General features: G+C 42.9%; 1 protein-coding gene across 3 annotated transcripts in view; it reads left to right on the top strand.

Annotated features, from left to right (window-relative positions):
• Positions 1–23521, top strand: part of spns2 (SPNS lysolipid transporter 2, sphingosine-1-phosphate) — a 135700-nt gene that overhangs the window by 34060 nt on the left and 78119 nt on the right. For all 3 annotated transcript variants that reach the window (XM_014195820.2, XM_014195819.2, XM_045716834.1), the window contains exon 2: positions 7912–7977. In XM_014195820.2, coding sequence (XP_014051295.1) covers positions 7912–7977 — 66 coding nt within the window. The remainder of the gene's footprint in view (positions 1–7911; positions 7978–23521) is intronic.

Here is a 23521-nt window from a genome sequence, read left to right on the forward strand (position 1 = left end):
AGTTCATAAACCCGATGCCATTGTATTGGGACATCGAAATCCTGTTCCCAACTATCTTGAATTTTATGCGTTATAGTTATCATAGTGAAACTGCTACATTTTACAATTTAAATGAGTAATTTTAAGCCACATACTAATTCATAACTTTTTCTTTAAAGTAATTGCCACTTCCATTTTTGTGGCAGCACTGCGATGAGTTGGTTATCATTTTGTATTGAGCAAAATGAATCCCATTGTTTGTATTTGTATTTATTATGGATCCAGCAAAATTAAGGCAGTTTATACAATTTTAAAACATTACAATACATTCACAGATTTCACAACACACTGTGTGCCCTCAGGCCCCTACTCCACCACTACCACATATCTACAGTACTAAATACATGTGTATGTATTAGAGGTCGATTGATTAATCGGCATTTTTGGACGCCGAGAATGGCCAATTACATTGCAATCCACAAGGAGACTGCGTGGCAGGCTGACCACCTGTTACGCGAGTTCAGCAAAGAGCCAAGGTAAGTTGCTAGCAAGCATTAAACTTATCTTATAAAAAGCAATCAATATTAACATAATCACTAGTTAACTACACATGGTTGTCCTGCGTTGCATATAATCAATGCGGTGCCTGTTAATTTATCATCGAATCACAGCCGACATCGCCAAACGGGTGATGATTTAACAAAAGCACATTCGCGTCAGGGTATATGCAGCAGTTTGGGCCACCTGGCTCATTGCGAACTATGTGAAGACCATTTCTTCCTAACAAAGACTGTAATTAATTTGCCATCATTTTACATAATTATGACATAACATTGAAGGTTGTGCAATGTAACAGCAATATTTAGACTTAGTGTTGCCACCCGTTCAATAAAATATGGAACGGTTCTGTATTTCACTGAAAGAATAAACGTTTTGTTTTAGAAATGATAGTTTCCGGATTTGACCATATTAATGACCAAAGGCTCGTATTTCTGTGTGTTTATTATATTATAATTAAGTCTATGATTTGATATTTGATAGAGCAGTCTGACTGAGCGGTGGTATGCAGCAGCAGTCTCGTAAGCATTCATTCAAACAGCACTTTCCTGCGTTTGCCAGCAGCTCTTCGCAATGCTTGAAGCACAGCTCTGTTTATGACTTCAAGCCTATCAACTCCCGAGATTAGGCTGGCAATACTATAGTGCCTATAATAATAGTCAAAAGTATATGAAATACAAACGGTATAGAGAGAAATAGTCCAATAATTCCTATAATAACTACAACCTAAAACTTCTTAAGTGGGAATATTGAAGACTCATGTTAAAAGGAACCACCAGCTTTCATATGTTCTCATGTTCTGAGGAAGGCACTTAAATGTTTTTTTTACATGGCACATATTGCTCTTTTACTTTCTTCTCCAACACTTTGTGTTTTTGCATTATTTAAACCAAATTGAACATGTTTATTTATTTGAGACTAAATTGATTTTATTTATATATTATATTAAGTTACAATAAAAGTGTCCATTCAGTATTGTTGTAATTGTCATTATTGCAAATATGTATATAAAAATAGTCCGATTAATCGGTATCAGCTTTTTTTGGTCCTCCAATAATCGATATCGGCGTTTAAAAATCATAATCGGTCGATCTCTAGTATGTATAGTGCGTATGTTATCGTGTGTGTGTGTGTGTGTGTGTGTGTGTGTGTGTGTGTGTGTGTGTGTGTGTGTGTGTGTGTGTGTGTGTGTGTGTGTGTATGCATGTGTCTGTGCCAATGTTTGTGTTGTTTCACAGTCCCCGCTTTTCAATTTTTTTATCTATTTTTTAAATCTAATTTTACTGCTTGCATCAGTTACGTGATGTGGAAAAGAGTTCCATATAGTCATGGCTCTATGTAGTACTGTGTGCCTCCCATAGTCTGTTCTGGACTTGGGGACTGTGAAGAGACCTCTTGTGACATGTCTTGTGGGGTATGCATGGGTGTCCGAGCTGTGTGCCAGTAGTTTAGACAGACAGCTCGGTGCATTCAACTTGTCAATACCTCTCATAAATAAAAGTAGTGATGAAGTCAATCTATCCTCCACTTTCAGCCAGGAGAGATTGACATGCATATTATTAATATTAGCTTTCTGTGTACATCCAAGGGCCAGCCGTGCCGCTCTGTTCTGAGCCAATTGCAATTTTCCTAAGTCCTTTTTTGTGGCACCTGACCACACGACTGAACTGTAGTCAAGCTGCGACAAAACTATGGCCTGTAGGACCTGCCTTGTTGATAGTGTTGTTAAGAAGGCAGAGTATCGCTTTATTATGGACAGACTTCTTCCCATCTTAGCTACTAGAACATCAATATGTTTTGACCATGACAGTTTACAATCTAGGGTTACTCCAAGCACTTTAGTCATCTCAACTTGCTCAATTTCCACATTATTTATTACAAGATTTAGTTGAGGTTTAGGGTTTAGTGAGTGTTTTGTTCCAAATGCAATGCTTTTAGTTTTAGAAATATTTAGGGCTATCTTATTCCTTGCCACCCACTCAGCTCTTTGATGAGTGTTGCAGTCATTTCAGTCGCTGTAGTAGCTGACGTGTATAGAGTTGAGTCATACGCATACATAGACACTCTGGCTTTACTCAAAGTCAGTGGCATGTCATTAGTAAAAATTTTAAAAACCAAGGGGCCTAAACAGCTACCCTGGGGAATTCCTGATTCTAACTGGATTATGTTTGATAAGCTTCCATTAAAGAACACCCTCTGTGTTCTGTTAGACAAGTAACTCTTTATCCACATTATAGCAGGGGGTGTAAAGCCATAACACATACGTTTTTCCAGCAGCAGACTATAATGTCAAAAGCTGCACTGAAGTCTAACAAGACAGCCCCCACAATCATTTTATCATACATTTCTCTGTCAATCATCAGTCATTTGTGTAAGCGCTGTGCTTATTGAGTGTCCTTCCCTATAAGCATGCTGAAATTCTGCTGTCAATTTGTTTACTGTAAAATAGCATTGTACATGGTCAAACACAATTTTGTCGAGAAGTTTACTAAGGGTTGGTAACAGGCTCATTGGTCGGCTATTTGAGCCAGTAAAGGGGACTTTACTATTCTTGTGTAGCGGAATGACTAGCTTCCCGCCAGGCCTGAGGGCACACGCTCTATAGTAGGCTTAAATTGAAGATGTGGAAAATAGGAGTGACAATATCATCTGCTATTATCCTCAGTAATTTTCCATCTAGATTGTCAGACCCCCGTGGCTTGTCGTTGTTGATAGACAACAATAAACATTTCACCTCTTCCACACTGACTTTACAGAATTCAAAAGTACAATTCTTGTCATTCATAATTTGGTCCGATATACTTGGATGTGTAGTGTCAGGGTTTGTTGCTGGCATGTCATCCCTAAGTTTGCTTATCTTGCCAATGAAAAAGTCATTAAAGTAGTTTGCAATATCAGTGGGCTTTGTGATGAATGAGCCATCTGATTCAATAAATAAAAGAGCCGAGTAGTCTTTTTTTCCCAAAAATTCATTTAAAGTGCCGCAAAGCTTTTTACTATCATTCTTTATATAATTTATCTTTGTTTCTTAGTGTAGGGTTCTATTTATTTAGTTTAGTCACATGATTTCTTAATTTGCAGTATGTTTGCCAATCATTTGGGCTGCCAGACTTAATTGCCATACCTTTTGCCTCATCCCTCTTCAACCATACAATTTTTCAATTCCTCATCAATCCAAAGGGATTTAACAGTTTTTACAGTCATTTTCTTAATGGATACGTGCTTATTAGTAACTGGAATAAGTAGTTTCATAAATGCGTCAAGTGCAGTGTCTGGTTGCTCCTTATTACACACCACAGACCAGCAAATATTCTTTACATCATCAACATATGAATCACTACAAAAGTTATTCTTGTATGACCTCTTATACACTACACTATATTATAACTTTGGTTTTCCTAGATATGGCTATTATATTGTGATCACTACATCCTATGAATTTGGATACTGCTTTAAAGCAAATATCTGCAGCATTAGTAAAGATGTGATGATTTAATCCCCGTGCTGTTTGTAACTTCCCTGGTAGGTTCACTGACAACCTGATCCAGGTTGCAGGCACTGGTTACAGTTTGATGTTTTTTCTTGAGTGGGCAGCTTCATGATAGCCAGTCAATATTTAACTCACCCAGAAAATATACTTCTCTGTTGATATCACATACATTATCAAGCATTTCACACATATTATCCAAATACTGACTGTGAGCACTTGGTGGTCTATAGCAGCTTCCCACAAGAATGGGCTTTAGGTGAGGCAGATGAACCTGTAGCCATATTACTTCAACAGTATTTAACATTAGATCGTCTCTAAGCTTTACAGGAATGTGGTTCTGAATGTAGACTGCAACACCGCCTCTGGCATTTCTGTCTTTTCGGTAGATGTTATAACCACTGTATCATCAAAGGTATTAATTATGTGAGTTTCAGAGATAGTCAGAATATGAATGTCATCTGTTACAAGCAAGCTATTGACTTCATCTAGTGTAATTTCCCTGAGCACGGTGGTAAGATACAGTATATTCTCCTCACAAACACCTGGAGAGAGAGAAAGAGTGAACCCAAGCCAGACAACAATAGATATAGATGCAGTCAAATATAATGCAGTCAAATATAGGCCTAGAGCACAGGACAGAGAGAGACAGAGTGAGAGGAGAGGGAAGAGGCTGGTGATTTGTAAGTCCTCAGGATTTCGCAAGCTGACATCCTCTTGCCGCCGTCTCTTGACCTTTCCTCCTTGTGTGCCCACGCAACGTTACCATGGCAACCCTAGCCCTGGCGCCACTAAGGCGGGAGACGGGTAGAGACTGGCGGGCTGTCAGTGGTACCTCAGTCAAATATATTTCATCATGACTCCTTCAGCTAATGTAGGACGAATACTTGTCTTGTATAGAAATTAAACATCTCAGACAATGTTTTTGTGGTATTTTAGCCGATTTTGGTCAGAGCCATGTCAGTGCCCACCAAACACAGATAGATACAGGGTGGTCCGGTTATAAAGGGCGATAATGAGCCAAGAAGAAAAGAGGAAGGACGAGCGGAGGATGATGAGAGAGAGAGAAAGGAAGGCGAGGATAAGGAGGGAGGCAGCATAGTCGGAGGGAGGAAATCTGGAAGGAGAGGAAGAGAGATTGAATTGAGGGCAAGGGCAAACCTCAAATACGCAGTCTGAAACCATGAAGCTACCCATAAAACTGAAAGCTCCCATTGAGAGTGAAGATACATTTAGCCTAATATGCTGCTGCACAAACACACTGCAGCCTTCTGTCTGTAATCTCGTAGATTAAGACAGCCCATAACATAGATCATTACACCTGTATACTTGCACTCAATACAATACAACAATTACTTCACAGCATTATACAACATTACACCTGCACTCAATTTAATGGATGGTGTGCTTTTATCTGAAGACATTTGTGTCAAACACTTGCCCACTTGAACAGTCGGGTTGGTTGTTATAAACACAATTTAGGGAATATGGTCTATATGGTCTATATTTACACAGCATTTACATAATAGTGACTGTTGCATATCAGAAAGAAAATCTGTCACTTCCATGTGAGTTGGCCCCTAAAGACTGAAATATACATTTTCACAGCAATCTATTAGGGAGCATGTAGGGCAAAGATCAGTCAGTCGGTCACACTTGTATGCACATGTACACCCACACAGAGACTAAATTGGTCCTGCACTCAGTCACCCCAGTGAGGTGGTGGTGTAATGGGGGGCAGGGTTAGTAGGAGGGTGTTCAGTAAGCGAGCGAGAGGGGACGGGCAGGGCGTGGTACCAGGCAGGCAGGTGCTGACTCGGCTCGGGAGGGACGTTCCACCATCTGGCACAGGGATCCCCCTCCCAGCGGGCACACTGAGTGAGTGTGTGTGTTTCCGGCAGGCTAATTAGAGCGCAGCCTCGGCGGAGTGACAGCTCTGTCACCGTGGCAATGTTTGACAGGCTAGACAAGGGAGAGCCGACCTGTCTGTACTAAACTAGAATAGAGCAAACGGCCAATGTGTGTACGTGTCTGTCTGTCCCTGTCTCGGTCTCTGTGTGTGCTTCGCTCGATGTTGAAGGAAAATGGGTTGTTAGCCTAATTAAATCCCCTCCTGGTTTTACCTTGCACCAACCAAGCAGTAGTTTAACCACGCTACATCGATATGGAAGTCCTTATGTGTGTGCCGTTCCAACCTAGAGAGAACCCAGCCTCAGTGCTGTGGCTTGTTGGTGTTGCAGTGGTGCGGGAATGCAGCCTGAAGTGTGAGAATGGGAGCAGGTGGCTTGTCTCATGTGACAGGAATGTCACTTATGTCCCTGCTCTGCTCAGAGCCCCAGCTGCACCTGCCCAGACCTCGCTCCTTGCTGCCTTTGAAATGTGCCCTATACTATATCTGTTGACAAATGAATGGAGTGATGACAATGCCCAAGGATAGAAACCTCAACCTTGGCCACTCAATCAAATGAATAAAGTAATATACTTTAAGAATGTGCTTAGTTGTCACTTCTCTTTAGTCTTCCTCCCTCTCCATTTTTAGAGTAAATGAATATTGTCAAAACACACAGCATTTTAAATATAGTTTGAGTGTTACTGTAGTGTACACAGTGTGGGTAGAGAGACCATATTAGTAGAATCTCATTCTATTTATGAGAGAGCCCCTCTGACTTTGAGTTCAGATGAGGTCTGCAGTGCATAATTAAATACAACCTGGTATCAGTTTATAGGGCTTCCGAGTGGTGCATCGGTCTAAGGCACTGCATCGCAGTGCAAGAGGTGTCACTACAGTCCCCGGTTCGATTCCAGGCTTATCACACCCAGCCGTGATTGGAGCCCCATAGGGCGGCGCACAATTGTCCCAGCGTCGTCCGGGTTTGGCCGGGTTAGGCTGTCATTGTAAATAAGAATTTGTTCTTAACTGACTTGCCTAGTTAAAACATTTTTTTATAAGCATCTCTTTTGCAAAAAGACGTGCATCATGTTATAATATCGGGCCAGTGGCTGCTGCTGTTACTGCTACTCTATATTCATGAGTTCTGTTCTGCTCAGACCAGCCTGTCAGTCAGTCTCACACACTGAGCCCAAACACAGCCCTGTATTGTGTTATGTGTAGGGAGAGGCTCAGGAGGATATGAACGATTGAGATAAGGAATTCAGGCGAGGATAATTATTTTCAGAAAGATTTATATGTTATTGAATGGGCACTGGTAGTCGCCTGGACACTTTTTTTGACAATATACAATCAACAAATGTGCTAGCTGTCATATTGCTGTCGCACAACATCCGTCTTTATTTCTCTGATTTACAGGTGAATATCTCAATCTCACCATTGGTTACAGAGATACAAGCAGTGTCTTAGTAATGTTATGATGACAAGATTCAGCTGTTCACATATCTTGGGCTCAGTCTTTCGATCCCCACAGAGTGCCTTGCACCTCATTAAGTTCTCACTATAGACTAAGAGCTCTGTTCTGTTCGTGATCCTCTCTCTGGAATTTCCTTTCCTCCATACCGGTGTGAATAACTGTCCTCCGGTTACAGAGAAGGAAAAAACCTACTGTGTGTGTGTGTGTGTGTGGTGCTTTTGGGATTTTAAAAGGGCACCTGGCCACCTTCACTAACCCCCTGCAGGCAACACCATCTTAGTGTTTAGTGCTGTCTGTGTGCCAGCCAAGAGAGCACTTAATACTGTATTAGTCTCCTTAATACAGTATTCTTGCTGCAGCTATAAAAGAGAACCGCTGCAAGGCCACAAACCTAATTCATTCAACTGTTATTAAAACAATTAAATATTCATGATCATTTGGATGTTTATTGTACCGCAACCATTGCCACACAATACTAATCGCTGTCCTCCCCTCTCTCTTTCTTCTCTCTCTGTTGTGCAGGGGTTTTGCTCGACATCCAGAGACACTTCAATGTATCGGACAGTGGAGTGGGCTTGTTGCAAACAGGTAAGTCTCTCCTGACCTCTTAATGACACATATGTAACAAAGATTAGCCAGCTCAAACATCCACTCAAACCTCCTCCTCCTCTCACGACAAGGAGGGCAGGCCCATTACCTGTCCACGCTAAGCTGCTCTTAGGCCTCTTAGATTGGGACAACAAAAGGATGAAAGTCCCCTCCGGCCTACTGCCTCCAGCCCTCCTTCCCTCTCCTCCCTTTCCTCCCCCTATACCTCGTCCTCCTTCCTCCTCCTCCCTGCAGCCTGTGCAATTGACTGTAGCTAAACCGGAAGACTGACTGGGTCAACAACAGACACACTGGCTTGTTTTGGGATGGTGGATCATGCCCCTTCTGCCTTGCTCATTGACAGCCAGCCAAAAGGCCCTCCTTGAGTAGACAGGTAGAAAGTATAACACAAGTTATAATACACGTGTAGTAATAAACATGAACCAAATATTGCAATTTAGTAAATGCAAGCTTTCTGAATTAAAAAAATCATTTTAGCCTTAGGGTCTAACATTTCAAGCAACATTTTGCATGGTCAATAACCAAGTCGCAATGGATCTGTTCCAATGATGTAGGTTGTAGATGGTTAAGACAGTATGAATGGGTTATTTCTGAGCTCCATGAGTTCCCCCAGTAGGCAGCCCAGTGAAAATGAAAACAGTGTTGAGCGGCAGCGGGTTAGAGGCTGAGTCTGAGGGCTATGGGCAGGGTTTCCTGCTCTATAGACCTTAATGAATCCAACTTTTGTGAGGGAAAGGTGCATGTTATTAGTTTGGCATCAGGATGGCTGGCATTTTCTGGAGTTTGAGTTGACCTTTCAACGCGAAGGCTGTTGTGACCTAGCACGTTCTGTATCTCCTAAAGCTGAATGTCATGGATTTGAGTTTAAAAAAAATCTCACAGTGGCATCCACATGTCCATTATTTCTCAGGTGACGGGTGAAAAATCGGATTCTTCAAAGATAACTGGGAACTGATTTATGCTCCCATAAGTGAAGTCGTGTTTGATGAAGTGTGCATGGTTGACAGCGTTTCACCCATTTATCAAAAGACTTGGCATAGCAAACACGAAATTCAATCCTAGTTGCACTTGTTGTTGCAGTTTTGGCGTTGCTGAATAAACAAAGCCCATACACATGCAGAACACACAGCACATAATGCAAACAGCACAACTAATGCAAACATACTCTCATTCCCACACACAGTCAGTAAGTGGAATGGCACCCACAGCTGCCCTCTGCCCCTGTAGCTGGGGCTAAAAGCAGTACATGTCTGTGTGTGTGTGCGTGCATGCAGTATGTGCTTGTGTGTGGTGTGCCTGTCCTGTCCTGTCTTTGGCCAGACTGCGTGGTGTGGCATGTCCCCTGATCTCCAGCTGACCCCAGTCTCTCGCTGGCCTGAGGAATGCAGCCGGCCAAAACTCTGACCGCTGAGACCAGCCACGACCAGACTGGGAACCTACGTGTGAACGGCTGGCTTGGGCAGTGGTTCTCAAATCTCCCCTCAGGGACCCCTGCCTAGTCAAGGGCTCGATGACTAGCTGACAAGTTGAATCAGGTGTGTGAGCTCTGGAAAAGATCAAATACATGGAATGACTGGGGGTCCTGAGGAGAGGTTTGAGAACAACTGCGCTAGGAGGTTGGCGGGTGATCACAGGGTGTTGTATGTAGGTGTCCATGTGTGCTGTTATATCCTCGACCTATCTCCCCCTCACAGCCTACATCTCTCTATTTCTCTCTCTCTCTCTCTCTCTCTCTCTCTCTCTCTCTCTCTCTCTCTCTCTCTCTCTCTCTCTTTCTCTCTCTCTCTCTCACACACACACACTCCAGAGAGAACAATCGCCCACTATGTGAGCTCCTGCATCCAGGCTCTGCCCGCTTTCTCTCCTTGGTAACTTCCACCCACACCTGGTAGTCCAAACTGCCAACGTAGGTCATTTGTGGGCAAGTAGTGGTAAGTGGGCGATGTGTGAAGAGTCGATTCAGCCTCTCTCTGATCCCAGCTCACCTTCACTATATTCACACCTCAGAGAGCAGTGACCACGTACTGCTACGGTCACTTCTCGAACCTACGCTACTGTTACTGACTGGTCTATTTATGAGAGCTCTGTTTGAGTTCTGGTTCGTTTTGGCTTAGCCTTTTTCTTTGACTGTGGATGAGGGGCTTTGGGTTATCTCTGGGCTGACAAAGTCTGGAATATTGAAACTGTGGCTGGTTTTCCTAGATTGCTTTGTGCCCACTCTGGAGATGAGAGTGGCCTCACTAGCCACTAGAGCTACTGTTTAAACCTGCAGAAGTTCCCGACAGTATTTGCATTTTACATGCGGTTATTTATATCTGTAATTGTGTTTTAAAGTTCACACACAACTCAACATATGGAAAGGTGTAACCTTTCTCTAGTTATGGGGCAAAGTTAATGTTATTACACAAAGCAAAACATTTAGAGGTGTGTGTGTGTGCGTATGTGTGTGTGCGTATGTGTGTGTTCACACCTTAATAGGTGTGTGTGACGTAGAACTCCCTGAGGGGTGAGGCCCTGTGTAAGAGGATCAGGTCTCTGTTGATGTCACTCAGGTGATGTATGGTAGTACGGCATGTGTTCTGGCCCCAGGTGCTCACGCCTGTCCATCAGATCAGCCCCCAGGAATGTACTGCGCATAGAAAGAACAGAGCAGATCTAACACGAACTGTCATTCCTGATGACAGGAGAAGACCTGTCAGATCACAGGGAAGCTCCCATTGGATATGACAGGCCTCTATTAGGTCTCCTAGCTAATGAGTCTGAGGTGGTGGCTAAATGAAGACAGAGTGCTGCGAGCGGGAGAACGACCTATGGCTCTTTGGTCATGGATGATGTTACACCTTCTACGGGTTTGGAAGGAGCCTGGATGCTCTGTTGGTTGGTGAGCCTGCAGACAGAGGAATGTGTGCTTTGTGCGGATTTCTCCTCAGACAATTAGACCTAGTGGGAAGCATCCTGTAGATGTATTGTTATTATCCATTATGAATAGTCTAGTATATTGGCAGGGTTTTAAAAGTGGTGAGATGTTGGGTGGGTGAATAAGGAGCTGGTTAGTGTCTGTCCAGTTTCTCCAGACTGCAACCACTAATTATTACTGATCTTTCATGTGTGCAGGTTTTATATTCAGTTGGGATACATCTTGGGTGGATGAATGTGTGGTGGAGCCAACCAGTGTCCGTCCTGGTTTTGCAGGCTGGCCTCCATCACTGCCAGGTTGCAGACACTATTTGTCTTGCGTCCCAATTGGCACTCTAATCCCTAGAAAGCGCACAACTTTTGGCCTGAACCTTATGGGCCCTGGTCAAAAGTAGTGCATTGTAAAGGGAATAGGGTGCCATTTGAGACACAGCCTCTGTCAGGTTGACTGCGTCTGTGCCCTGCTCCCTCTGTCTGTCTCCTGCCTGGCTGCCCACCCCAGTCCTGTCTCAGTTTGCAACACGACACCCACACACACACAGCCAGGTCCCAGCCAGCCTTACCAGAGTGTCAGCCTGGCCAGACACTTACTGAGGAATGGGGCCACAGGTGGAACTGGGAAGTCCTTCCATTCATTGGAGTCCCTCAGCTCTCTGAGCCCCACTAACTAACATACTCACATCATACATACAGCTCACAGTCTTTTTTAAATCTCTGGTCCGAACCTAACCCTAACCCACATACAGTCTTCTCACCTCTCTGTCTCTCTCTCTCTCTGTGTCTCTCTCTCTCTCTGTCTTTCTCTCTCTCTCAGTCAGATTTTCTCAATATCCCGTTTCTGGACTTACATTTAATGCCTGTGATTTTCTTGTGGATAAGAGAGGATAAAGGTTTAGGATCTGAGGCTTAGAGTTGTGGCTCTGACCCTGAAACCCCTTAGCAACTGAGGCTGTCGCAAGTGTGGCCAACTTCATATGTTTATGGACAGTGTTTGTCACAGGCTTGAGTTACTCTATAATGGAGATGGTTATAGGACTCTGGCAACTCCTATATCAGTGTGGAGTAAAGCTATCAGTGCTTGATCAGCTGTGCTGTCTGTCAGCTGCCTCACAGCTGCTCTCGCTTTCGGGTGTCTCTCTCTATACCTTCGTTCCACTCTTTCGTTCCCTCGTTTGCAGTCTCCCCCCCCACTTTCGCTCTCTCTCCCAATCTGTCTTTCCTCTCTCCCTATATCCCTTCTTTCTCCTCTCTCTGTCTTTAGTCTCTCTCTCCCTCTATCCCCTCTCTCGTTCGCTCCCTCTTAACTCTGCAGTCCTCTCTCTCACTCCCTCTTCCCTATCTCTTTTTCTCTCTCTCTCTCCATCCTTATCTCTCTCTCTCTCTCTCTCTCTCTCTACATCTCCCCATCTTTTCCTCTCCCTCTCTGTCCCTTACTAAAACATACAGGAAAAAAATGATGTGGGGAAAAAATATATGTTTTTCAGACACATACAGTATATGAACAAATCACTTATTTATTTTTTTACATGAGTCAGACTTGGCTTTAGAACACGTGAAGTTTCACATGGATTTTAATGCATGTTATTCACATGACTCAGACACATGGTTTCCCAACATTTCACTTGTGATATTCTAAACTTTGCTCAAATTGAGCAGTAATTGAAGATTTTTTTTTTTTATAGAAAAAGAACGTTAAGAATATTGACACTTTGATTTTGTTAATACTAATGGAGTGGAGGGCTCAGAAATAAGAAATAACTATTTTTAATGTACTATTATACTCAGGTAGGCTAAGTAACCTTTTTACAGAATGGCATTACAGAATTTGCTACTGCAACATGTTAACACCACCTTTTCACATGTGAGGAAAATAACACTATTCCACCCCCACATGTGAACTTGCAATTCCACATGTAAAAGTGATGTTTGCACATGTGGAGTTTTCTTATATGTGAAACTGCCAATGTGATTTTGAACGTGCAATTCCACATGTGAAACTTCAATTCACATGTGAGGTGAAAACATGTTATTTTCCTCACATGAGAAAAGGTGGGGAACTCAAAATGTAATAAATGAGAAAATATGTTTTCACGTGAAGTTTAACCTCAACATGTGAAAACAGCCATTTCACATGTGAAACAAAATGTTTTACATTTTAAGCTGCACATTTCACGTTTTTTGGGGGGGATGGTGTCTCTCTCATCCTTCTCTCCCTGCCGTGGTCTGTCTGCAAGTGATTATGCACGAAAAGACATGCTGTCCTCTCAGCTCTGGTTGGCAGCTGTTGCTGCTCTGCTGTCACTCTGATGGACACCTCACAGAAAAGGAGTCTGTGGCACAGCAGAGAGGGATTCAGAGATTCAGATTCCGAGGGAGGGAGGGAGGGAGGGAGGGAGGGAGGGAGGGAGGGAGGGAGGGAGGGAGGGAGGGAAAGACAGACACAGAGATGGAGAGAGAAAGACAAGAAAGAGGTGTGAAAGACAAAGGGAGGAGAGGGCAAAGAAAGTCAAATAAATGGTGACACCTGCGTAACACTCCCTCTGTGCAGCCTGCATGGCTGCGAGCAGTGAGATTTAATCACCCAGAACAGTATTGATTCCCAGATGAAAACAAAAGCATTAATCTGGAGTTCAATGGCTCTGGCCCCGACTGAGACAGCTAAGGAATATCTCGGTAAAAAAAACATATATCTACACTGAGTGTACAAAACATTAAGAACACCTTCCAAATATTGAGTTGCACCCCACCCCTTTTGCCCTCAGAAAAGCCTCAATTCGCCAGGGCATTGACTCGACAAGGTGTCGAAAGCACTCCACAGTGATGCTGGCCCATGTTGACTCCAATGCTTCCCATAGTTGTGTCAAGTTGGCTGGATGTCCTTTGGGTGGTCAACCATTCTTGATACACATGAGAAACGGTTGAGCGTGAAAAACCCAGCAGCATTGCAATTCTTGACACAAACCGGTGTGCCGGGCACGTACTACCATACTCCGTTCAAAGGCACTTAAGTCTTTTGTCCTGCCCGTTCAGCCTCTTAATAAGGGATCATAGCTTTCACCTGGATTCACCGGTCAGTCTATGTCATGTTCTTAATGTTTTGTACACTCACTGTACTTCATAGCAGTTCTGTGGCGGTTCAGTGTCTTTGTTTGGCAGTGTTTGCAAGAGTACAGTATGCCTTAGTGTTGTCACGATAAGGAATTTTGACTTCGATACCAGATTTAGTAACACTATACTCAATACCATCACGATACTTGATACCAAAGAGATACCAAAATCATACCAAGGTAACAAAAATAAATCACAGATTGGCACTTTGTCCAGAAACATATTTTGAGTTCATTATCATGAATTACATTGAAATGTTTTTTTTTTAATTATGTATGCTTTAACAAATCAATTATACAATCATTCAATAAATGATCCTTTTTTTTTTTTACAATCTAATTACATAACAACATAATGGTAATCATTTATTTGAATGGTAAATCTCTATTGATAAACTGGTTAAATCAAGATGTAGCCTAGGCCTATTCACAATACAGGTGAATTGAGCGTGTTTTGGCTGATTTCATGGGGCTACAGATGAAAAACAATCTGTTTACCTTCTATTTTATTGGACTGATCAACAACATTTTCATAGAAGAAGCGATCTCTAATTTTATAAAAGTGCGCGCTGTCTGAGACCCATGATGTCATTTACACACAGTTTCAAAATGTATACATGCCGTGTTGCATAAATCAAGTGTGTTAACGTCTGTGCAACATGAATGGTGCTGCAGCCTGGACTCCCAGTGCGTTCAGTGGTTCCTCATGGCAGGCTATTTGGTCATGTGGAAGAGTAGGCAACGGTGCGCACGTGCTATAAAGGGACATCGGCTGCGTTGATTGATAGACTTTATCCAATCTCAATCAGTAGACAACGTGAGACACATTTGACAGAAGTACTGAAAGTAACACAAATTCTACTACTGAACTGTGGTCTTTCTCCCCTTTGATTTCCAACTCATGTGATTCATCTTTACCACTGTAGGGGGTAATGCTGAGGCTAATTAACTCTTAGTGAACTGACACACCATGGTTGTGGTGGTCTAGTGTGTGTGTGCGTGAGCGTGTTTGTGTATTGGGGTCAGCTCTGACTAAGCCTTAGCTATAGGGCTCACTCTCTCTCTCTCTCTCTCTCTCTCTCTCTCTCTCTCTTGTCTCTCTCTCTCTCTCTCTTTCTCATGTCCATCCCTCTGCGGCTCTCTTACCAGGCCACGTCTCCGAGGAGGGGAGCTGCCAGAAGATGATTGGCACCCCTCCTACGCTCTCGTCCCCCTCCCTCCCCCTTCATTTCCTGTCCCCGAGCCAAAACTCTCTCTCACGGAGTGGCTGCCAATCCAATCAGGAGATCAGAGCCAATTAAAACAAGGGCACGATGAGACGAGATGAGGAGCCACTGGGCGGAAATCCTCTAGATCTGACCTGTGGTAAATGCCCTATCAGTTTTCCCCCCACCCACAGTCCTATTGTGTGTGTGTGTGTGTGTGTGTGTGTGTGTGTGTGTGTGTGTGTGTGTGTGTGTGTGTGTGTGTGTGTGTGTGTGTGTGTGTGTGTGTGTGTGTGTGTGTGTGTGTGTGTGTGTGTGTGCGCGTTTGAATACAGACCTCAGAAAGTAACTACTTTTAAGGAAATTACTACTTTTAAGAAACTATTGGATTGGCTGATTTCAACTAATGGCAGAGCTGTATCTGGAACTTCAAAATGTAAATAAAATGAATAGAGCACACACAATCTTCTACACTATTCCAAACAGTCATATTTGATCTTCACAATACATTTCTGTCTATACTCCCGAATGTCCGTCGTCACAGGGTGTACATAATCAAGTCAAATCAATGAAACATTTATATTTTATACAGATAATTATAAATAAGTTGTGATGCTCAACTACTGTACGGCTCTTTCAACATGCTACTGAAAGGTTAAAAGCTGTAATACCTTTTATGATACCTGAAAAAACGTTTAACCTCTTTGTCCATCTGAGAGAAAATGTTGTTGTTTAAAACACACACTATAAGATATTTAAAGGGATAGTTTAATCCTAATACAATCGAACTTGATTTTCCACCTACCTTGGCTGTAGTTTACTCAAGAAGGCAGTCTTTGGATATAGTTTCCTTTCGACACTTAAAGACATTCTCCATAACTTTGGCGACTGCAGATGTCTAAGGCGTCACTACAGAACCGGGTTCGAACCCAGGCTGTGTCGCAGCCGGCCGTGACCGGGAGACCTATGAGGCAGCATATAATTGGCCCAGTGTCATCCGGGTTAGGGGAGGGTTTGGCCGGCCGGGATGTCCTTGTCCCATCGTGTTCTAGCGACTCCTTGTGGCGGGCACGGCCAATGCAAGTTGACTTCGGTTGCCAGTTGCACTGTGTTTCCTCCGACACACTTCCAAGCTAAGCGAGCAGCGTGTCAAGAAGCAGTGCGGCTTGGCAGGGTTGTATTTCGGAGGACGCATGGCTCTCGACCTTTGCCTTTCCTGAGTCTGTACGGCAGTTGCTGTGATGGGACAAGACAGTAACTACCAATTGGATATCACAACAACAACAAAAAATGTTAAACCTCCCGCTTTGGGCTGGATGTGTCAATGTGTAGTTCATACATGCCTAATCAATGAGCAGAATTACTGTCTTACCTCAATTAGCCACAAAATCCCTAGTTTGAAAAGAACAGTTTTTCTGGAAGCTGTGCTGTGCCATTTTCCATACATTTTCCCCCACATGGGCCAGCCTCATAGCATTTAGAGTTCAGCCATTGAGCTTCAGCTCCTTGCTGTATGAGTGTCAGCTGGCAAGATGCACATGATGCACGCACAGCAGAGTGAGAAAGAGAGAGCAATGACGTGGTGAACATGTCTGCACATATGTGACGTAGTACGCAATTTTTGGGGACCACTTTTGGCTCGTGAACGCTACTTTTAGAACTACTGGCTAAAAAGTATATAAAAGTACCGGAGAATCCCTTTTAACAGCCATATTTTGTTACTGTTAGCATTCTCAGTAACACTTAAAATTAAATTGTTCTTGTGTCTGTAATAAAGCTGTAATTACTTTTGGAGCAACATTTTATTACGATGTTGTTCCATAATACTTTGGTAATTGCATTGTACCAATTACATAGCAATGAGCTGAGAGTTTTGTAACTACTGTACACATGAGGAATAGTGACTTCCTTATTCCACTTAAATAATAACTCCATTATTATACAATTATAAAGCAATTTCCAAAGTCCTATGAGAACTTGTTACCGTATAACCTTATGTCTCACTTATTATGCAAATATATGTGTTAGTCATTTTGAAGCTGCAAAAGTGGTCTACTCTAATGTTGAGGCGGTTCCATGTCCCTCGTGTATTTAATTCTAGGCTATAGGCTATATTAAGATTCATATCTCAGAGCCTTCCAAACCATGTGCTAATGATCATATATTTAGACTAATTCAACTAACTGTTGTAGTTTTTGGTTCTTCATCAAATAGTTGTCAGCCATCAAATATATATTTTTTCAAATAACTTGCATATATTCAAATACCTTCAAATATTATTTGGTTTTCTGAGAGGTGTTCAAAATACGTTCAAATATTATTGGCTTTCTGAGACCTGTATTTGAATATCAAATAAAATAGTTGCCTTTAAGTTAACTCTATATAAACTATATTTGACTGCCTGAAGTATTTGAAAAGTTGGTATTTTCTAATAAAATACAACTATTTGTTGTATAATTCTGCTGTGTGCCCCCTCCTGCCCCTCTCCTGCCATATGCTTCCATGCCACTCTAAGGAGTATGCCTATCACTGGGAAGTGTTATTCCGAGGCAGCTGGGCTGGAAATAGGACCAGACTATTTCTATTTCCTCCCTGATTACTTCTTCTCTTCTGTCATCGAAGGAGTGATGGAGCTTCTGTTTATAGTAATTGACAGACGTTGTGATATTTTCCCTCTCCAGTCCTTGAGCCTTGAGCTTGAACTAGATCAATACCCCTGCAGCCTGCCTGCCTGACTGGAGCCCTGGGTATACACAAACACACACACACACACACACACACACACACACACACACACACACACACACACACACACACACACACACACACACACACACACACGGCCGGGCCCCTGGGAGCCGGATGGGTTTATTCTTCTGCTCTGACTGACATCAACAGATCAATAAGGAACACAGAGATATTTTGCATCCCAAATGGCACCGTTTTCCCTATTTAGTGCAGTACTTTTGACCAGGGTCAACAGTAGTGCACAGCCTTTTATATAGAACTTCAACCGCTGCATTCCTCTGCATTCCCCTATGTAGGGAGTAGGGTGCTATTTCGAACACAGGAAAGTACTCCAAGTCCCCAGTCAAACAGCCATGCTCTATGTACATAGGCTACATACGTGTTCAGATTGTCAAGGTCAGAGATATAGAGGGGTGTATGCATTAGCCTCGACTTTCACTCACCATGAAAGGGGATGGTTATTTACGTGTGTGTGTGTGTGTGTGTGTGTGTGTGTGTGTGTGTGTGTGTGTGTGTGTGTGTGTGTGTGTGTGTGTGTGTGTGTGTGTGTGTGTGTGTGTGTGTGTGTGTGTGTGTGTGTGTGTGTGTGTGTGTGTGTGTATATATGTATATGTGTGTGTGAGACTGTGTTTGTATGTGTGCCACAGTTATTTTGTTCCAGTGTCCAACACATCAGTGGCTGGCAGCACACACAAACACACAAACACCCTCAAACGAGGACACATTTTATTTGTTCTCTGTCATTTCAGCCATGTCCTGTCATTAAGTCCCCTGCTCCTGTAGTTATGGCAGGAAAATAGCAGGAAAGAAAAACTCCTCGCCCTACACAAATATGTCGTCGGTCAGATCCCACAGCAGTGACAGACAAGCCACTAACTAAGGGAAAGTGTCCCAGGAAGAAAATGACAGGATAGCTTACTACACTGTAGCTTACATTTCAGTCTGAGCCCACGGAGTATGAGGATATTTGTGTGTATGACTATTTCTAGTAAGTGTTTTTGTGCATGCAAATGCACTGAAGGTGCTGTATAGTCATGTGTATTTTTATATAATATGCATGGTGATTTAGCAGACACTTTTATCTCAAGTGACTTAGTTAACACATACATCAAGTACTGTATGTGGCCCATTTGGGAATCGATCCCTGGTGTTTTAAGCACCACGTCAGTCCCATTGGAACCATATGTATATGCATCCAGTATGTCTATGGTTCGTACTACACACCCTCCATACTCCATCCCAGAGCCAGCAGGCAGCAGCAGTCGCTAATCCTGCCCAGCTGGAGAGCACCCTGCCCAGGCCTCAGATTTCAGCATGGCTCTTTAGAGCCCCGGTCCCTCATCTTCAATCTAGAGCCTGGTGTAAGGCCAGAGAGGGGAACTCAAGGAATACATCCCGAATGGCACCCTATTCTCTATATAGTGTACTGCTTTTGACCAGGGCCCATAGGGCTCGGGTCAAAACTAGTGCACTACATAGGGATTAGGGTGTCATTTGAGATGCACTCAAGGAGAGCGCTAATTCCCATCAGTACTCCCCAGCTCTCCAGATTGGTCCACTAAAAACCATGGGGTTTCAAGCCTGAACTTGGCAGCTCCACACATTCTCCATTTCACTGCCTTTCATACAGATCCTCAACCGCTGCATTCCACTGCACCTAAACAGGCTACAATCCTACATGGGCAGCTCTCATGCTCCCAGGCTGCGGAGTGCGGAATGCATTTATCAAATGATAGACAAGACGGCTATAAGGGTAACCCAACACTTCTGAAGAAGGAAGGAGTCTGAGCTGTTTGATTTCTGGAACGTTTTGGACGGTGAACATAAAAATGTGAGGAATGTAGGGGATGTTTAGAGCTTCACCCGAAAGCATGAGTGTGTCGTTTAGTATCGGTTTGGAAGGGGAATACTGGGGAGGGAGGGAGGGAGGTAGTAAGAATGAAAGATCGAGGGAGAATGAAGGAATGTAGGAGGTACAATACAGTAAGGTGAGGTGGCCTATCCAGACCAGTTTCCAGATCATAGCTCTGCTATGTCACCACAGTGTCACACCCTCCTCAGGCAGCCAGTTAGGAACATTCATCATTAAAGGAGAAAAGGGGACAACAACAACCACAGCATGTCTAAGTGTGTTAACCTGACTGGCACACCTACAGTAGGCTACCACAACTCTACACCTGAGAGACAGACAACAACACAACACACTACTGTTTGTAGTGACAGAGGTGCACTTTTGTCACCACTGTCACAATACAGGGGTTTAGAGAGAGTGCACAGGTCACTGTGGTGAGAGGAGAGGAGAGACTATATACTGAGTATACCAAACATTAGGAACACCTTCCTAATATTGAGTTGCACCCCCCCTTTTTGCCCTCAGAACAGCCTCATTTCGTCAGGGCATGGACTCTACAAGGTGTCGAAAGCGTTCCACAGGGATGCTGGACCATGTTGACTCAAATGCTTCCCACAGTTGTCAAATTGGCTGGATGTCCTTTGGGTGGTGAACCATTCTTGATACACACAGGAGACTGTTGAGTGTAAAAAACACAGCAGCGTTGCAGTTCTTGACACAAACCGGTGTGCCTGGCGCCTACTACCATACCCCGTTCAAAGGCACTTACATTTGTTGTCTTGCCCATTCACCCTCTGAATGGTGGACATACTGTACACAATCCATGCCTCAATTGATTCATCTACACGGATTTAAGTGAATTTTACAAGTGTCATCAATAAGGGTTCATAGCTTTCACCTGGATTCACTGGTCACTATATGTCATAGAAAGAGCAGGTGTTCTTAATGTTTTGTACACTCTAAGTAACTCCTCAGTAGCTGTCAGATGTCATTGACTTACAATATTACAGTAGGCCTACTAGCCTCCATCAACTCAACAGACTACCATACATTATTTTTCAGAACTAGTATATGGTGAACAGGGATAAGATATCACAATCAGCCTTTGCCTAGCTATCAGGATATCCTATTCCAAGTCTTGTGAATATGTATTCTCTTCTAGCCGTAGTATTATTCTCTCTCAGCCTATGTATTGCTTTGTATTTCAAATATCCCTGAGGCTGTTTGACTAGAGCATCATGAGCTCATCTAGCCAGAGGAGGGTAACCACATCACCCTCTTCGTTCTATTGCTACGGATACTTTAAGGACCGGATACTCTGTTTTCGGTCACAACAGAATAACTTGTAATTTCCCGTTGTGTTGAGCCATAGGACATAGAACATCCCTGAGCACCTTTAGGTTCATTGTTGTGATGAATGATGACTGGCAATGGACCTATTTTGTTGTGACAGAAAACAGAAATAAATGGTCCTTAAAGTATCCATAGCAATAGAAAGAAGAGGGGTGGGGAGTTGGGTCAAACATCAAAATGAAATCAAATCAAATGTGTTTGTCACATACACGTGTTTAGCGGATGTTATTGCGGGTGTAGTGAAATGCGTGTGTTTCTAGCTCTGACAGTGCAGTAATATCTAACAAGTAATATCTAACAGTTTCACAACATATACCCAAAAATACACGTACATCTAAGTAGGAATGGATTAACAATATATATACATATATGTCAGAGCCGCATTGGACTAAGATACAGTGGCATAGTATAGAATACAGTATATACATATGAGATGAGTGATGCAATATTTACACACAATTAAAGTGACTAAGATACCGTAGAATAGAATAGAGTACAGTTTATACATATGAGATGAGTAATGTAAGATATGGAGACATTATTAAAGTGGCTAGAGTTTCATTTCCTTGAAGTGGCCAGTGATTCCTAATCTATGTCTATAGGCAGCAGCCTCTGATGTGCTGGAGATGGCTGTTTAACAGTCAGTGGTGTAGTATAGAATACAATACAGTATATACATATGAAATGGGTGATGTAATATGTAAACACAATTTAAAAGTGACTAAGATACCGTAGAATAGTGTGGAGTGCAGTTCATACATATGAGATGAGTAATGCTAGATACGGAAACATTATTAAATGTGACTGTGGAGTAGAACTCTCACCCAAACTCCATTAGATCCCTAGTATAGGACGGGGTCATGTTCATTCGGGAAAACTGTAACAAAATGTTTTGAAAACAAAATGACCAAGTTAAGACAATACCTCCCCGTTTCACACCGTTTTCAGACTTTTTCTTCTGTTTCGTGCCTTCTGAACACGACCCTGGTGTGGTGTGTTGTCTCAGTCTACTTTGTGTCTTTACTCTGGTCCTGAGGGGGAAAAGCCTTCATTTACCATTGCTAATCCTTTTACCCTGCTCCTCCTCTTCTCACTCTCTCTCTTTGTATTTTTTATAATTACACACTCACAAACACAGATGTTTGGTAAAAACCTACATGACCCATTTTGCTACTTCCCTCTATGAGCTAATTTTAGATGTTTTCCCCTGGGCTCTCACCTTTTCTCTTTGTGAGCCAATGGGAGAGTCTTGTAGCAATTTACCCCATTTTCTCATTTCCTCGCTCCCCCCTCTCTCTCACTCCCTTTTTCCCTCTCGAATACATTTTGATAAAAGGCATCACTCTGTAAGCCAATCAGTAAAATTGGCTTTCTGAGAGGCAGAGAAAATCCCCCTTTCCACAAGCGCAAAATAACAGAATTATCCTTGTATTGTCTTGGTAAGCATATTGTTTTAGTTTTGGTGTATTTGTTATCCCCCACAAAAAAATGTACACACAAAGACAGACACACAGTGGATATCCTCTCATGTGGTCGTGAACAAAAAAATACAGGAAATCCCTCTCTCCCTCTGCCAAGCTGTGTTGTGTATGTTGGCTTTCCCATCATGGCAATTTGCACTCAACATTGAAATAATGTAGACTAATTATGGTATTAGGGGCCACCACCCTCCACCCAAAGCCACAATGCACCATGATTCATACAGCCATTTCCAGGTGTTGAGCTCACCACTCTCTTACCTGGAGAGAACAATAGATAATTGATTAAACCCGGATGGCGTTTCAGATTGACACTCATTCCAGTTTCCACAGTGTTATATAAGCCACTGTGTCTTCCATCCTCTTCCTTCCGCGATATGATCTGATTAGGATTCTGGCACCATCATGGCAGCAGCACATCCATTGAGACCTCACTAGGAAAAGGTTTGTCTCTGAGTCATCTCACGAGCCGTAATCAAATGCTGGTTAAAATCAGTGCACTATAGATGGAATGAGGTGCCATTTCATACGTAGCGAAAGTCTCGCGCTACCTACCTGGCTAGAAAGTCTGTCAAGACGAGAGACACTACTTTAAAGATTCTCAGTGGAAACTCTAAATACTTTTGAAGTGGTGAAGTCGATTAAATGCATAGAATCAGTCTGAATGGGGAGCCCATTGGTTTCTGAAGGGAGAGCCAGGTGAGGCTTAGATAAGTTGTTTTCTGCCTCTTTCTTGCATGTATGTTGAATGAATGGTACTATACAAAAGACACTGGATGCTTCTATGTATTCTTCTTTCCTTCCTCCATTCACAAGCTTAACACAGTGCTAAACTTCCTCCTGATCATGAGTTCTTTGCTCTGC

Source organism: Salmo salar, chromosome ssa04, assembly GCF_905237065.1.
Source record: "Salmo salar chromosome ssa04, Ssal_v3.1, whole genome shotgun sequence".
In the NCBI taxonomy this organism is placed as follows: domain Eukaryota; kingdom Metazoa; phylum Chordata; class Actinopteri; order Salmoniformes; family Salmonidae; genus Salmo; species Salmo salar.